Here is a 16,708-nt window from a genome sequence, read left to right as displayed (position 1 = left end):
GCGGGGCTCGAACCCACAACCGCGAGATCATGACCTAAGCGAAAGTCGGACGCTTAACCGACTAAGCCACCCAGGCGCCCCTCCCCCCTTTTTAAAGCTTATTTATTTTTCCAGCTTCTTAGCTACCCCCAGCACTAGGGCTAGTGCACATCACCTAGCCCACCAATACCAGAGTGGTGGCCTGATCCTGCAATTTGACATTTCAGAGATACAAATCACTTAAAGAAAGAAAAACTTGAATCACTGAGCATCTATGACCAGAAGCCATCTGACATTTACAATAATGTAATTATTTGGAACTCTTAAAATAGAACTAAAGCTTTACAGAGTAACTGTTAATTCTGATTATAATCAGTGTCACAAGGCTTCTTAAGTAGATTGCTGTAATAAAGCTGTGTTTACAATGAAGACATTAATAATTACAGCACACTGGATATGAACCTCAGGACCCGGCCCAATGCGGTGCTCTCAGCCAGCAGGAGGAGGTGGGAAGGGTATAGACTCATGCACTGATGTGCTTTTGTTGTACAGTTTGGAAAGGTTTCCTCTGTGAGGGGTCACAAAAAATACAGACTTAAATACTGGGATTGCAAGTGAGGAGCGCTTTCAGGACAGGACCAGAGATAGTATTTATAAAAATGATTGTCCACATATTTTGGTAATTAGATCGGTAATGCACGGTTATCCTGATGTAGCACAGTGATACGAAGTGCTTAAAGTTTATATAAACTCTCTCTGATTTCTTTGCTCTAATGTAATATTATAAGCTGTAAATGCCACATCCTGAAATGATAAGCTTTATTTTGCTGCTGGTTTTGGTCAAAGCAGATTATAAAAAGATGAGGAAAAGTACATATAGCCTTCAAAATTTTAGAGTTCTGCTCAAATTTTCTCATTTTATGGAAATGGGTGTCTATTTGTGCCATGGGTTTTCCTGTGGAACGGATTATCTACCTCATTTATCCAGACTGGTCACAGAAATGACTTTTTCAGCCTCTCCTACGTGACGTACCTACATTTACTAATCCAACTTCTTGGGCCTTCCTACCAGGGAGTAAGAGCGCAAAGCTTCAGTCAGGGATATTTGGAAAGGGATCTACTTATTCACGACACAATGCCGAAAGACTTTTTAAAAAGTTGATACTTGACAAGATTTTGGATGAAGACTTATATATCAATGCCAATGACCAACCAATTGCCTATATGATGCCAGGAAATAAAGCCCAAGCTGTACTAAATGGGCATTTAAAGGTATGGTATTTTTAATGTTTATTTTATTTTATTATCTTACAATGCGCAGGGAGAAATATATTATCGCAAATTAAAAGATCTTTTCCAAAGCTTATGGATACTAAATTTATATATGCCCTCCTATGTGAACGTATTCTGTTCCTCTTAATTTGGAAAGAGATCTTAAAATTGAATGCAACTAATGTAGTACCTGTCAAAGTGAATTCAATGGGTTGTCCAATCTCTGAATCATCATGTATTCATTAGGTAAACATTTACCCAGAAGCTGCTCTGTGCGAGGCACCGGAGATGGACAGAGGAGGAGTGCTCCGCCCCTGTCCCTGAGAGGCTTACTCTGTCTGCTTGGCATAACCGAAATACAAAAAAAAAAAAAAAACAAGCAATTAAATGAAGCCTGTATTTGGATACAAGTGCTCACGTCCCTACTCCTATGGTCACTTTCTCTCTCACAAAGGTAGACTTTATGGAAACGGAAAACTCCACCAGTGTGAAAAAACAGAAAGCTTTGGTAGCAAAGATGTCTCAGAGGGAGGAGATGGTTAAGAAATGTCTTGGAGAACTGACAGAAGTCTGCAAATCTCTGGGGAAAGTTTTTGGTGTCCATTACTTTAATATTTTTAATACCGTCACTCTCAAGAAGCTTGCAGGTGGGTATGTGTGAGTCTTCTGTTTTGTGGCATAAATTAATAAGCCAAAAGTTAATCCTGCTAAGGAGCATTTTAAGTGTGTTGATCTAGTTCTGGGTTTTTTTTTTTTTTCATTATTTAATCTCTACATTGAAAGCTCAGAGAAGTAACTTAAATGTGAGATGAAATATGGTCTTTAAGGTACATAAGTATTTTGTTATTCTGACATCCAGTATAATTTTAATTTTCTACCTTTTCCTCTAATGCCAGTTGTTAGAATGTGGCTAATCGTAATCTCTAACACCAGCTGTCACTTGTTGATTGTATGTCCATTATCCACCTGCTTTATGATGTTTGGCCGTGTTATGTACAAACATCTTTGCTGTGAGGAGCCAAGTTTCGTATGTTTTACGCTTCTTTGAACCCAGCCCTAGCACACTGCTTGTCTTTAGTTAAGAAAAACGTGCTGACCTGAGTTATTTCCATACCTTCCGATCCTAATAGCATAGCCCCTGCAAAGTTAGGCATCCGCATAGTCGACTGGTGAGTATACGTTACCTTCTGCACACTTCCTTCGTAAAATCCCATGATCAACACCTTCTCTCATTTCCATCCTGCTCCTGACACCATCGGTCATAATAGCATTTCATCAGCTCTGAGCCACCGTCTATGTTAAGACACTGCTATTTTATAGACGAGTAAGGAAGAAAATAATGTGCTACTTAAGCAGCGACACTGTGCTTTTATTGAAAAGAATTGCTTTTGACCTATTTACATATAGATGTTTATCATCATACAATTCTCTGCAATATATGAAAAGTGTGTAGAATCAAAGCAAGTTGATTGAGGTACTTGTAAAAGTTCATATTCAAAGCCTGGCTCTTCGGAATTAGTTTTCAACTCAGTCATCGATGTCTTTTGTTGGCCCTTGTGTCGAAAATGTTAGTGACACGGACTTTTACGGCGTGGTTCACTCTTTTCCCCAAAACCTGTGTCACCCATGCCAATTTGATGGTGGTGTTTCCCTGATGACGCCAGAGAGCGTCAGCAGGTGGAGGCACATCTCAGGAGCACGAATGTGAGCCTGTTCTGTCTACTCCGGGCGCCCTTCACTAGGGCGTGTGAAGCGCTTGGCTGCTGCTTGCAAACAGGTACAGAATCGTGTCCGTTTCCTCAGAGACAGATACTTGTTATGTTAGTTATAGTAGTCTGTTCCCCGTTACCCTGAGCGCCTCCGCATCCACGGCCACTGATCCGGTGTCTCGGGTGGACATCTCGTGCGTCAGGTAAGCTGCACATGTGCCGACAGCCCGCACAGCCGTGACCAGGCCTCACGTGCAGGCCACAGTAGCCACCTGGCCATCAGCACTTGTAAGCCGCACCTTGACCTCAGGCACGCCACAGCGTGGAAAAGTGTGTGTCGCAGAGTTGATGGAATACAGCATTTTGTTCGTAGGCTCTTAGTGTAGTTTCCTACCTGGCCTCTAACTCCAGATGTGAACATCCTGCACGTTTTACTCTCCCACAAAGTCGGCCGATACTCAACAGCTTTCCAGAAAAGAAACAGATTCTATCAAGGGTCTGCAGCTGTCCCTGAACCTGCTGGTCTACCCCACAGGTCTGTCCCTTCTCCCCCTGACATAGGAATGATGTGAAAATCGCAGATTTGAGATTTACCCTTTTTTTCTTTGCACAGGTCGAATAGTAGGAACGATCTCTTCCTCACTCCCGTAGCCCGTGCATCCGTCAATCCTAGACACCCCGCCCCCGCGGCATACCCCGATCCCCTCTTCCGTCCAAGTGCACCGCCGCGCTGTAGCTCCCCGCACTCTTGCCTGCCCCCCGCCGTGGCTTCCCCCACAGTTCACTTCCCGTGAAGCAGCCAGAGCAATCTTTAAAATGACGAGCGTGTCCAGCTTCAAGGCCGATGTGCCATCTGCCCGCAGAGGACACTTAATGGCCTGCTTGTTCCAGTCCAAATACTTGCTTCACCCCACCTGCGGGCGGACTGGAGGAAGAGCGGGCTTGGGTTGGGGGCGGAGTAAGAATTCACATGTCTGGAGCGCAAGGGGAGAAGTCAGAGCGGGAAATAGAAATGTGGGTGCTCTCCAAAACGGGGAGCATCAGTGTTGCCGCCTGACAAGTCTTTGTTATGAGAATAGGGGACGACAGGGAAGCGGGCTTCAGCTCTGAGACGCGCTGCACAGGTGCCCGCCTCCGGCTGCTCCCCGGGTCCTGTGCTGCTCCCCACCTTCTGCCCAGATTCACGCACCTTTGCTGCTGGAGCACGAGGGGCTACCGTCCTCTGGACCTGTCTGGCGCCTCTGTTGGCACTAACTGCCCTTCAGAAAATTGGCCCGGGTGCCCGATGCCCTGCGGTTAGCTGGCACTTGACAGACATGCGCTGAATGCGTGAATGAGCATGAATTCAGTGGCTTTTCCAAGGGTGGTCATTTAAATTCCTAATTTTATGCCCATGCACAGAATCGTTATCTTCCGATCCTGAGGTTTTGCTTCAAATTGATGGTGTTACTGAAGACAAACTGGAAAAATATGGTGCAGAAGTGATTCCAATATTGCAGAAATACTCGGAGTGGACATTGCCAGGTGCAGTATACAGCTAAATACGTGTTTTCCAAAAGCCTGTTTTTAACATTGAGCAACGTATGTCACTGAATTAGAATGTTGCGGTTTCTGGGTTGTGTTAGTGCCCCCTACACTCTTGTCACATGGATGTTCAAGTGCCCAGAGCAGCCCCTGGTGTTTGTGATGTGCCAGTCCCCTCTTGGAGGACACTGGTGTGCCGGGCCACCCCGGGGAGCACCAGTCCCTGGGCCTGGTGATAGGGCCCAGAGGAGGACCTTTGGGTCCGGGAGTTCCTGGTGTATTAAAGGCAAGTGCTCGAGGAAATCCGAATCTCGCACCATCACACTCCCCTGTCCCTGGCAGACCACAGTCCCCTCGCTGTGCTGGGCGTCCTTATCTGCGGAAGGAACACGTTATCTGACAGGCATGTCGGGAAAGATAAAATTCAAGAGTTTAAATGTTTGGGGAAAACGAACGTGTAATTGGAATGCTAGATAATCTCGTCATTGCTGGAAAGACCCTGCCCAGGTGAGCACCCTGTTTGCGGACGATCCCGCGGATCGGGCCTGTCTCGGCGCCCCTCTCACCCTGAACCTCCTCACTGAGCTACAGACGCGGTGAACTAGGAGAAGGTCGGCACGAGGAAGGTTTCGTTCTCGGAGCTGTGAGTTCCCGTGCCCTCCCCCGGGGTACTGCCGCGCAGTGAGCCACAGGAGACACGCCAAGTTCAATGTTTTTCCTGTTTCTGTAACACATGGCAGGGGGTTCTTCTCAAGGCTCTTGGGAAAGGTTAGCAGGATGAGGAATGAGTGAGCCCGTGTTTCAAGTTCTTTTCGCTTCTCATTTGTTTTTTATCCATTACAGAATGCTGAAAAGTGGGATTTTTTAAAAATTCCTCTGCATGGTAATTATTCCATTAAGAGCCTTGCTTTGAATATCGGTAGGAACTTAACATTTGTTTAGTGTAGTAACTTGTCTGGAAGGGGATTCTTGGCCACATAAGACGGGCTGCTCTGTGGAAACAGCCCACAGTGTGGTGATGATCGCTCCCACGTACTGAGGGACAGACGCTGTGCCAAGAGCTTTGCGTGTTTTGTATCATTCAGTCCTCAGAAGAACGCCCGTTTCACAGCCTTTTTGTGTCCAAGTCCCACAGCTAGGATGACGGGACGACAGCTTTGTCGGAGCCGCGCTGCCTCCTCGTGTGAACCAGTGTTGGATGGATGAGGAGGCCGGGGGACTGGGGCCCTTCCTGCCAGGCTGGAGGGTGACCCAGAGTGGCCAAGAAATACCTTCCTTCAGAAAATGGAGCCGGGGCGCACCTGGCAGGCTTAGTCGGTAGAGCCTGCGACTCTTAATCTCAGGGTCGTGAATTCAAGCCTCATGTTGGGCATGGAACCTAGTTAAAATTGGAAGAAAAGAAGAGGGAGGGAGGGAGGGAAGGAGGAAAGAAGGAAGGAGGGAAGGGAAATGTAGTGGGGATGGATCCCTCTTGACCTATAGGGAGGTTTTATGCTTTTTAGATGCCTTAGGATGCCAGTGCTTGTGGAAATTGCCACCCTTTTTGCTGGTGCTTTCATGCAGACCCATTTCCTGCATAGTATGCGAAATGTTTACAACTATAATGTAAAGAAGTGGTTTCTGACTTTGAAGACTGTAACTAGGGCCTAGGGTTTTCTGACACTCGGTTACTAAGTAACTGTTCAAGGGTGAGGTGCAGAACGTAATTGGTTATGTTTCTCTTCTATTGGGTGCTTTATTTTCAGCATGTGTAAAATGGTAAATAAAACGGTCTTTTACGTAGCATTCCCTACTTTTCAAACAGCTTAACAGGATTAACTGCCCGAATGATAACAGGGCCACAGGCCATAGGCAACAGAGTATGAGCTAGACGTCACATCTCTAGTTAAGTTCAGGAGTATCACGAATTTCTGGGGCTCCCAGCTGGCTTAGGCAGTAGAGCACGTGACCCTTGATCTCAGGGTTGTGAGTTCAAGTCCCACACTGGACGTAGAGTTCACTTTAAAAAAAAGGGGGGGGTATCTCAAATTTTTTTAATGAATTCTGATCTTTTTACTTTAAAACTGAATTGCCATTGAGGACTCTGGGGCCCCGTGACAAAAGAGAAATGTCCGGTCCTTGCGGAATTGTTGAAGCCGAGTGGCAGGAGGGCACCAGGGAGAGCGCTGGGTGTCTGACGCCTGATGGCACCCCTGTGTCGTGTCCGTCCACGGGGACCGTCAGCGCGCCCCGGCCAGCACGGCATCGCACGTAAACGTCTGCCTTGTCTGTTTGTAGCTGACGACAGTCCCCCCCGGGTGAGCCCGGGCAGCAGCAGAGGCACCAGGAGAAATGGCCCTTCAGAGTCCGAGGACGAAATGCCCGTATCTTCTCACTACTTTGCGAATAAAGCCAGAAATGAAAGAAAGAGGAAAAGGATGCCAGCCTCCCAGAGGTCGAAGAGGTGGAAGACTGGCTTCGGGGGCTCCAAGACAAAAGGGTACGTCCCGCGTCTCGGCCTGCGGGGGGGCGGGGGGGGTGCGCAACCGGGAGCGCAGCCGCCAGGTTCGCTTTGAAGGGTTGATTAAAACAGACTGTCGTTAAACGTCGCCTCTCCAGTTCATGGGGTGACGATTAAGGTTTGATCCAAAACAGAAAACATTTGTTTCAGATTTTTAAAATCTCTGCTGCTAAGTCGATTATCACTTCAGTTTTCTAGTCTGCAAGAGCATCTCCGGTTTTGACATTACCCTAGGGGGGAAAATTTTTTATCCTTGCTCTTCTTAAGGGACTTTTCCACCTAAAATATTATAAATCATACAGTGGCTGAGTAAACAAAGGGTTTTTTGTTTCCTCGTCGCTTTTATGGCTGTCAGTAGCTGCCACGCCGCTTTTATTGCTGCAGCATCTGCGAGCCTCGCCCGGGGTCCTGCGTGCTCCTATTTCGTTAGTACCCGAGAGAGCCTATCTCCCACCTTTTCAGGGTAGCGGAGAAGAGGCCACACAGCAGGTGAGCGGGTCACGGAAGCCAGGCCTCCAGGGGCCGCGTCTGCCCTCCCCTACACTTGCCGGGCCCCTGGGCGGGGACACGGCGGCCCTCGGGCGCCCTCCGCACGCCAGCGCCAGCGGGGAGTCAGGTCCTGGGTGATGATCGGTGCAGTGTCCTTATTTCTTGACAATTGGACTGGTCCTGGCAGGGCCGCGACCTCCCCATCAGTCTGAAGAATGTGGCCCCCAGGTACCTGCAAGTTCTAACAGAAATGGCTTACAGAAAATGGGGAACAGGTCCTCAGGAAACTTGTACAAGCCGTTGTGTTTTCCTTTTGCAGCTTGTCTACCTCCTTTTCTTCTGGGTAATACAAAACCAAACCGGAGTGGGGGAAGAAGAAGGAAGGCAAATGTTACCAAATTGTCATTTTCCTGTTAAGTCCATAAACAAACATCTTGTATGTGCTAATCCTTCTGCCAGGGTACAGAAATTAAAGGCATTAGTAAATGTTACTTTAATTTTGTGGCTTTCAGTGCGCAAGTGACCAGCAGATGTTCTTCAGTGGGGACATTTTCTTATTTTCCTCATTTACTCCTTCTGGGGAAATACTCATCTCCTCAGGAGCTCATGGAGGAGGAGGAGAATTTAAAAGGCATCTGGTCTAGCCCCCTGGGGTTTCTGATGAGGAAGCGGAGGCCTGGCCCGCGGAGGGCTTGTGTGAGGCTTTCCCCAGCCGAGGCCCCGTGTCCCTGGTAGCAGTGGACTCCGGCTGGCCCACGCCTGTCCAGTCTCCCTTGTTTCCGCACGTCGCCCATGGGGACCCCTCACGCGTGGTTATGATCTGCTCATCCGTACTTGTTCGGACAGAGCGCCGCCCCCCCGTATGTCAGCGTTCGTTGCCCTTGGCCCTCTTTGCGGTGTCCCCGACTTCAGTTTCTAGGAGTGACGCACTCCGCCCGGTGGCTTAGAACTAATCTAAGAAAAAGCTGTAAAACTCAGACTTACCCAAAAGCCAGTACCAGTTTTGATACTGGTTGTTAATTAGCCTGTGTGTTTACGATGGAATTCTTTTCTAATCCCTACTGGCCAAAACCACTGAGTTTTGTAACTTTTTTTTTTTTTTTAAGCCCTCGTAGCAGCCTCTTTGAGCGTGTGCTTCCTTCCCCTCGTTTGCACTAAGCCGCTCACCTGGCTGGGAGTCTGCGCAGCAACAGAATACAAGTGGCTCTTTGCCAGAGCCCTTAACTCCCCACCCTGCCCTCAGACTTTCACATCTCCCGGATAACACACAATGAACCGGTTGTGTCCCAGGCCCTCCGAGTGGGAGTAAAATGGATGGCCCGGCTGAAATGCAGACTGCTGTTGGCAGATTCATTCTGTAAATCAACATAAACAGCAGGCTTTCGCTCAGGGCTTAATTTCTCCGCGGGAAATCAGCGTAGGGAAACTTAAGGAGCAGAGCTTTGCCAGGTCTGCAGTAAGACTGCCCTCCAGCAAGAGTTTAAAAATGTGGAAAAACCACTCTTCACCCAGCCCTACCAGAATGTCCTCACCACAGGCAGGTGGCCCCGAGACACTGGCCCCCAGATTCAGAGATGAGAGGCCACTCCGTACCCGGTGCCACGGAATTACCTCTGGGCATGGACCCAGCCTGGGTACAAGCCACGGAAAATGCCCGCATGGGAGAGGCTTCTGCTATTATCCTAGTAAAATGCTGGCTCCGTAACTCTCCTCTCTGGTTTCCTTTGTGGGGAGAAAAAGAAAAGCTGATGTCTTCGGGGAAGCGAGGTGCAGGGAGGACTCTGTAATCGGCCGGGGCAGGGCCTCTTGCCAGGTTTCAAAAGGCAGCAAGCGGGAGGTGAGAGTGGGAAGGAGAGCCAGCCGCTGGTGAGGGTACCTCCCGGGGGGCTGCGTCCACAGCCTTCCCCCCACCCCTGCAGGTCGGGTCCAGCCGGGAGGAGGCTCTGCTCACAGCCCTGCGAGGAGGCGCTCGGCCACATGGCTGCCTTTCCCCCAGCTGAGCAGGCACAGTCATCCCAGGGTGTCTGTTGTCTGGGCATTGGGGCCCGTAAGCCTGAGTAGTCTCGCTTCCTTGATTTGGTCGGAATAGATTAAGGAACGTGGATCTGGGCCGTGTGGTCCGGGGGCGGGTGGGCAGGCACAGGAGGCCCAGCTCAAGTCACAGGGTTAAGAAACGTTTTAAGAAGACAAATTCACAGCAGAACCGTGCGGAGGGCAGTAGTCCTTTATTCCTTGAACTGTAATGGAAACTTCCTGACAGGGGCCCCCGCGGGCACAAACGCTAAGAGACTCAGAAGACCGAGGAGAGTCCGGGACTGACTTTATAGGCCCGCGCGGGCCATGAGCAAGAAGACTGTTCACTTTTGGTTTTATTTAACATTTTCACTTTCTTTTCTTTGTCACTTTTCAGGGGGTCCACTGCGTGCAGAAGGGCATCTGCTAAAAGTAAATCCTCCAATGTCTTCGGACCCCGTTTGCCTCTGCCTGGTCCCCAGGCAGCATCAGGCACCGGTAGAAAATTGGGGATTATGGCTCCACCAAAGCCTATAAATAGGCCATTTCTTAAGCCTTCATATGCATTTTCCTAACAACCACATCTCCGTGTACATAGATCTTCTTTCTCGTTTGTCAGCGTCTCACCATCTGTGAGCATAAAGCTGTTAGTTTTGTTGTGCCGTTTGTAATTTTTACCCGTAACTATTAATATTTAAATAAATGCTTGGGGTGACAGTTCTTATTTTTAAAATAAACGTTTTCTTTTGAATAAGCATGATTTGCTGCTGCTGCTGCAAGGCTTGTGGCCCTTGTTTCTCAGAACGTCTGAAGCAGCAGCTGAATCATCTCAGTAAGAAATTCTGAGCACGACGTGAAACCCCGGGGCCGCAGGAAGAGACAGGCATGGGACACAGTGAAACTGTAAAACTCTGCAGAAGCAACATAAACGAAATTAAAAGACAAATGACAGAGAAAGTGAGAAAAGATATATGACAAAGAATGTCCATAATACAGAGCACCTGTAAATCATTAAGAAAAAAGAAGTCGGTAGAAAAAATGAACAAAAGATATGAGTCGGCTCTTCCCAGAGGAAATACAGTGGCCCTGAAATACGGTGAATATCTCCGCAGTTAAAAACATAAATTAAAACTGGGACGCCTGGGTGGCTCAGTCAGTTGAGCGGCCCAACTCTTGATTTTGGCCCAGGTCATGGTCCCAGGTCTTGGGATCGAGCCCCGTGTCGGGCTCTGTGCTGAACAAGGAGCCTGCTTGGGATTCTCTCCCTCTGCCCACCCCATCAAGTGAAAATAAATAAGTAAAATTTCGAAGTGTAAATACATGTGTGTGTGTATAAATCACATTGCCAACACTGGAGAATATCCCCAAATCTGGGGTCAACAAGAGAATGGTCATTTAAAAAAAATTTTTTTTTAATGTTTTATTTATTTCTAGGAGAGAGAGAGACAGCATGAGCAGGGGAGGGTCAGAGAGAGAGGGAGTCACAGACTGAAACAGGCTCCAGGCTCTGAGCTGGCAGTCAGCACAGAGCCCGACGCGGGGCTCGAACCCACGAACTACGAGATCGTGACCTAAACGAAAGTCGGACGCTTAACCGAGTAAGCCACCCAAGCGCCCCGAGAATGGTCATTTTTTGGCAGCTCATTTTGCCCATAGGTCGTGTCCCCGTGCTTTAATAAAATCACCATTTTGTACCAAAAAACAAACCAAAAGAGAATGTTTTGTTTTGTTTTTCCTGGTGCAAAAGATGGTTTTCTGGGATTGTTGAGAACAGTCAAACATTCTCTTGTAAGAATATGGGAGCTATTTATGTTCAATAGTAGGGAGACCTTAACTTTTCAGGACCTTCAGTTGATAGGCTGATTGGTTAGGAAGTTGTTTTTTAAAAATTTGTTTTAATGTTTTTTATTTATTTCTGAGAGAGAGAGAGAGACCACCTGAGCAGGGGAGGGTCAGAGAGAGAGGGAGACACAGAATCTGAAACAGGCTCCAGGCTCCGAGCTGTCAGCACAGAGCCCAGTGTGGGGCTCAAACCCACAAACCTTGAGATCATGACCTGAGCCGAAGTTGGATGGTTAAACTGACTGAGCCCTCCACGCACCCGTCCCTGGTCAGGAAGTGTTAAAGTGGAATTTTAGCGCCTCTTTGGAGCGTTAGGACCTCATTTTTGGAGACCTCTTGTTTCTTAGCTGTAAGTAACCTTGGTGACCCATCTGGCGCCTCACTTTTCTCTCCTTGATCTGTGGAGGGCCGGGGGTGAGGAGGCCCTGCCTGAGACACAGGTTTTGCAGTCGGAGGTGGCTGGTAACCACGCGGCCCCTACCCGCGGGCTCAGCACCGAGGTGGACTTTGCACCCACCCTGAGAGCCAGCCCTCGGCCACGCGCCTACTTCCTGCTCCCTTGGCTGCCACCCGGGGCTTTGGTTCCACCTTTCTCGGAGGAGACTGGCCAGACGGAAGCCTGCCGAAGCTGTACCCTGTTCCCAAGACCTCTTCTTCGGGGCCGGCGTTTTCAGAGAAGCCGTCTCTCCAGCAAGTGCTGGTGCCAGTAGCCAGCAGAACCTCGGGGTGAAGAAAGGAAACAGAGGAACAGAGCTGAGGCTGCTGGGACCGTGTGCCCCGCATAGGGCCACCTGGGAGTGTGGGCGATCGGTGCACAAGGGCAGCTGGCAGGAGGCCTCCCCCTTCCACCTGCAAGCGGCTCTGGCTTTGGGGGGTGGGGGGCGGCCTTGGCACAGAGCTGACGCCACAGACAGCGTTTCACTTCCTGGCTACCACCTCACCCGTTCGTCCCTTTACTGAGGCCTCTGCTGCCCAGACAAGGGGGATCAGGTTGCTGAGGCGACCCTGACGCCGCCTCCCAGCGGGAACCCGAGGCCTGGAGACCTGTGACCTGCCCCCACACCCAGCCCTTGAAAAACTCTGGGTTGGAACAGCCTCCATCAGGTCCTCGGGCCCCAGGAACAGGCACGGAAATTGCTAGCAGCCTCCTCTTCTGCCTCAGCCTTCCCAGATCCCCTGGGGGGGAGGTGGCTGCATCCACGCAGGGACAACCTCAGGACCACACGACCCCCTGGCTTTTGTGCCCCTGGTGGCCAGAGGGCCGCTGACCGCAAAGCTCCCGGGCCTGGTGTGGCCCCCATGCGCACAGAGGCCGCCACAGCGAGGAAAGAAGGAAGATCAGGGACAAGCCCACCAGAGTCCCACCCTGCTCAGATGCGGGGAGGCTTGAGGGCAGGGCCGGTGGCGTCAGCCCTCTGGAGGACACAGGAAGGATTGGAATGTGACTCCAGCTGTATACACACCCTCGCTGGGCTCTCCCCCCATGAGGACCCCAAACAACTGACAGGTCCTTGCTTTTAAGGACGAGGACCCCACTTCCTCCCAGGAGGAGAACAGACCAGCAAAGCCCACTCTCTGCCAAGGGCTGTTCCAGAAATTTTCACATAATTTAATTCGCTCCTTTAATCCCTCCGACAGCCCTGGGAGGCAAGCACATGATTTTAGAGCCTTTTGTTTGCAGAAACCAGAATTCAGAGAGGTTATGTAATTGCCCGAACCCACACAGCTAGGAAGTGGTAATAAGTAGGGTAACATGCACCTTGGTTCGCCCTGAAGAGTCCCAGTTTATATTTGCTGCCCTGCTGTAATTAAGACCGCTCACTCTCCTTCTGGAAAGTGCTCCAGTTTAGACAATAACCTGTAAGGAATCCAGGTCTGTGCTCTTTTCCCTGCACAATCCAGCCTCCTCTCCCAACCCCATTTTTCCATGCAAAGCCCTGCGGGCCACCTGCCACCAACTGCTAAGACCTCAGGGCCCGGGGGGAGCCTCCGGGGACAGAGCTGCAGAATTATCCGCCAGCACAGCTGACCTGCGGTTTTTCTTCAGAAGCAGGAAGAGGAAGCAGAGGCCGCGGTCCAGGCCCCCTTGCTCTTCCCAAGAAACGGCTTCTCCTTCTACAACTGGGAGCCGCTCCGGGCCCCCGAGGCCCCCCCGCCCCAGGTCACTGCAAGCAGCTGCCGAGGCGGGCAGCAGCCACCGGTCCCGTCCAGCCTCGGCCTCCCACCCTGGCATAGTGGCCTGCGGGCCTCTTGCGAGGGTAGGGTGGCGTCCCCAAGAGGCTCCGGCAGTCACTTCTCCCTCGGTGCAGCTGCCACGGCCCCCACGTGGCCTCGCAGACGGTAGGGACGAGCCAGCTGTCGGGATGCGCTCCGGGGAGCCCAGCCCTGACCAGACCGCACTCGGCGCCTTAGCCCGCGGGTTCAGCCCTCTGGTCGCTGCGAGGCAAGGCCTCCACGCCTGCAGCTGTGCAGGGCACTGCCCCCGCCCCCGGGGCACACGAGACGGCACCCTTGGCCTTTATAAGCCCCTGCTTTCCAAAAAGCACTCATTCTGTTCACACACACACACACACACACACACACACCCCCTGGGTTTCCTCAGCCAGGCCCGTGGTCCCTGCTGGCAGGAAAGAAAAGAGGGAAACAGACCCCACAGTGGCTGGGGTGGCTGCTGGGCCCCTGTGCTCCTGATTGTTGGGGGAGGACAGAGGGCGGAATAAGGGGACAGAAGTCCGAACTTGACCCCACACAATGCTGGGGAGGGGAGGGATTCCCTGAGCAGGGATGAGGGCTTGAGGCTGGGCCTTTGGTGTCCTCACAGCCTGACTGCGTGGCTCCACCATCCCACAGAGGGCTTGGTGACCGTGGGTGGCCATGGGTGACTCAGATGCCCTCGGACCTACTCAGGATGCTGGAGTCCACCCCAGTGCGCCTCTGTCCCTTTGGGTCCCACACAGAGCCTGGCGCACACACAGGCTGCAAGTGTCAGCCTATCCTGGCCCCATGTCCTCAGTCCCCGCCAGGAGCCTTCAGGCCCCGCGAAGGTCAGGCCCGGCCTTTCGTCCGGCTCTGGGTCAGAGCGGAGCATGCGGGTCCCGGCTTCCCACGGGGACGACGCCCTCCCGTCAGAACCCAGAGCATGAACCCAGGGGTGGAAGGTAGGGGGGTGAGCTGCGAACCCCGACCCAGCAGACCTTCGCTGATCTAGGAAGGGTCTGTAGAGCCTCCGTCAGACCGAATCCCAGCCGGAGAAACCGGGGCCTCTGACTGGAGCCATGCCCAGACCCGGCACTTGGGGGCCTCCTCCGCAAGGGGCCCTGAGCATCTCGTGACCCTCGGGACGCTGTAACCCAGCTAACCTCAAGACAGAAGCGTGAATGTCTGCGGCGGCTGTGGTTTGACAGTTAGTGCCAGAGAGAAGTCGCCCACGCGAGCCTCATGCACGTGTGCACGCGAGAACGGGGACCGTGGTCCATCTGTCACCGCCGGCTTTTCTGCGCCCAGCTGAGCAGCCCTGCGCCTTCCACGCTAGGTGAGTGACCTTTGCAAGCTCCGTGGCTTCTCTGAGCCTCAGTTTCTCACCTGCACGAGAAAGGAAACACCTGGTCCCCGTGTCCTGAGGTGACAGTGGGCACCCTTGTGGGCAGGTGCTCCGCAAACACCTGCCGGTGGGGACACAGACTCGGGCATGGCCCCGGCCCTCAGCGGGGGGAACAGAAGCGGTGCTGGCACAGCTGGGGGAGCCCCCGGGTGAGGCCTCGTCCAGTCCAGGGACACAAGAAGTGAGATTCAAGCCCTGAAGAATGAGTAGGAATTCAGAACAAGAGAAGGACCCCCAGGCGAAAGAGCTTGGAGGTGTGACAGAGCCTAACCCGACAGGGGTCTGCCCAGGCTCAGGACGGGCTGAGGGAGGTGGAGAAGCCAGCCCAGATGGTCACAGCTGAGGGGCATGGCCTTGTGCCCTGGGAAGGCACTGAAGAGGGGAGAGCTAGGATCGGATCCGAACACGGGGTCGGGAGGGCCCGGAGCGGAGGAGCTGGACGCCAGCAGACACACAGTAGGCCCTTGGTCCGGGGAGAGACTGGCAGCTTCCAGGGTCCCGGGTCACAGGAGCTATCCCACTGGCCAAGCAGGGCAGACGGGCTCTGGTGACATTCCGGAGACACGGTGCGTCTGCATGGGTGATACCAACAGAGGTCACTCTGTTTCCTGAAGGGTCAGCGGGGGACCCTGGCGCAGGCCCCACTTCAGGCCCCTGGGCTCCAGGTCTCCTACGATGTGTGGGGTGCGTGTGCGTGTGTTCGCGTTGCCCACGCCGCCTCCTCCAAGCTTGGCAAGTAACCCTCTGAGGCCACACCCGCCACAGGAAGGAATCCAGCTCTGTGCTAATTTACATTTTATCCAAGAGCATGTGGTGAATGCCCTGGGCGTTGGCCTGGGCCTGGAGAGTCACACAGCGGGTGTCGGGGAGCGGATGGTGCCACCTCCTCCCACCTCACTGCGAGTCCCTCCTGTCACACCGCCCAGCCCAGGGGCACAGGGCGCTCCGTAGTCCTTACCCTGGAAACAAGAGCTTTCTTTTTTCCTCAAAAGCAGGCTATAGGACAGCACAGACAGCTGCTAAAGGGGTGTGTGTGTGTGTAAAAAGTTGCTTATCAAAATAGTGAAAGTGGCCAAGTTGAGGTGATTTTTACTTTTGTGAATTGATTGACTTTTACAACAAGCTCTGTATCCGTTTTATAATCAAGTAAAGCAAAGAGCAGCCGCTCAGCTTTGCTCCAGAAGGACTGTGGGGGAGGACCCCCGTGTTCTAGGAACAGGCTCTGGGGCCATGGGCGGCCACCCCGTCCCAGGGGGGAGGCCTGCTGGCACCAGTGGGGTGGGACTTGCATGGGGTGGAGGCTGGAGTGGCCACCTAGCCCAGGTGCCCCAGGCTCATGCAACCCCACTGGGGTCCCGTGTACCCTCCTCTGCTCTCTTTCTCACCTTCTGGGAAGGGTGAGAGGGCCAAAGAGCCCACCCAGGAACCCACTCCTGAGCAGAAAATGACACTTCCCCACCTGACTTCAAGGGGACAAGTGCCCTGGGCTGGGTCACCTGCTTAGGTGACCTCAAGGAGACAGCAGGAACTCCCATTCAAGGAGCAGTTGCTGCACAGGAGATGGGGGACACAACATAAGTCCCCATCACTTCTTCCATAGTCCTTAGCTTAGCCTTGCGCTTTGTCCCAGACTGGGGTTGTGGCCAGAAGACCTGGCATACAGCAGTTGCCTAATAACATTTGTTGGATAGGAGATGGATGAGTGGATGGGTGATGAGTGGATGGATGGATGGGTGATGGGTAGATGAGTGGTGGATGGATGGATGGGTGGGTGGGTGG

General features: G+C 52.1%; 1 protein-coding gene across 8 annotated transcripts in view; it reads left to right on the top strand.

Moving 5' to 3' along the window:
• The window catches only part of BLM (BLM RecQ like helicase), an 85,337-nt gene extending 75,131 nt beyond the window's left edge, over nt 1-10,206 (top strand). For 7 of the 8 annotated variants that reach the window (XM_077774234.1, XM_077774235.1, XM_077774236.1 and 4 more), the window contains 5 exons: nt 1,052-1,251; nt 1,706-1,898; nt 4,362-4,484; nt 6,762-6,963; nt 9,884-10,206. In XM_077774234.1, the coding sequence (XP_077630360.1) occupies nt 1,052-1,251; nt 1,706-1,898; nt 4,362-4,484; nt 6,762-6,963; nt 9,884-10,061 (896 nt within the window). In that variant the 3' untranslated portion in view covers nt 10,062-10,206. Of the gene's footprint in view, nt 1-1,051; nt 1,252-1,705; nt 1,899-4,361; nt 4,485-6,761; nt 6,964-7,792; nt 7,965-9,883 lie in introns of those variants that run through there. The other variant, XM_077774237.1, reaches the window with a different exon arrangement.
• The last annotated feature ends 6,502 nt before the right edge of the window (nt 10,207-16,708 follow it).

This window comes from Crocuta crocuta, unplaced genomic scaffold, assembly GCF_008692635.1.
Source record: "Crocuta crocuta isolate KB4526 unplaced genomic scaffold, BGI_CrCroc_1.0 scaffold7, whole genome shotgun sequence".
Taxonomy (NCBI): domain Eukaryota; kingdom Metazoa; phylum Chordata; class Mammalia; order Carnivora; family Hyaenidae; genus Crocuta; species Crocuta crocuta.
This window is presented reverse-complemented; position numbering and strand designations above follow the sequence as displayed.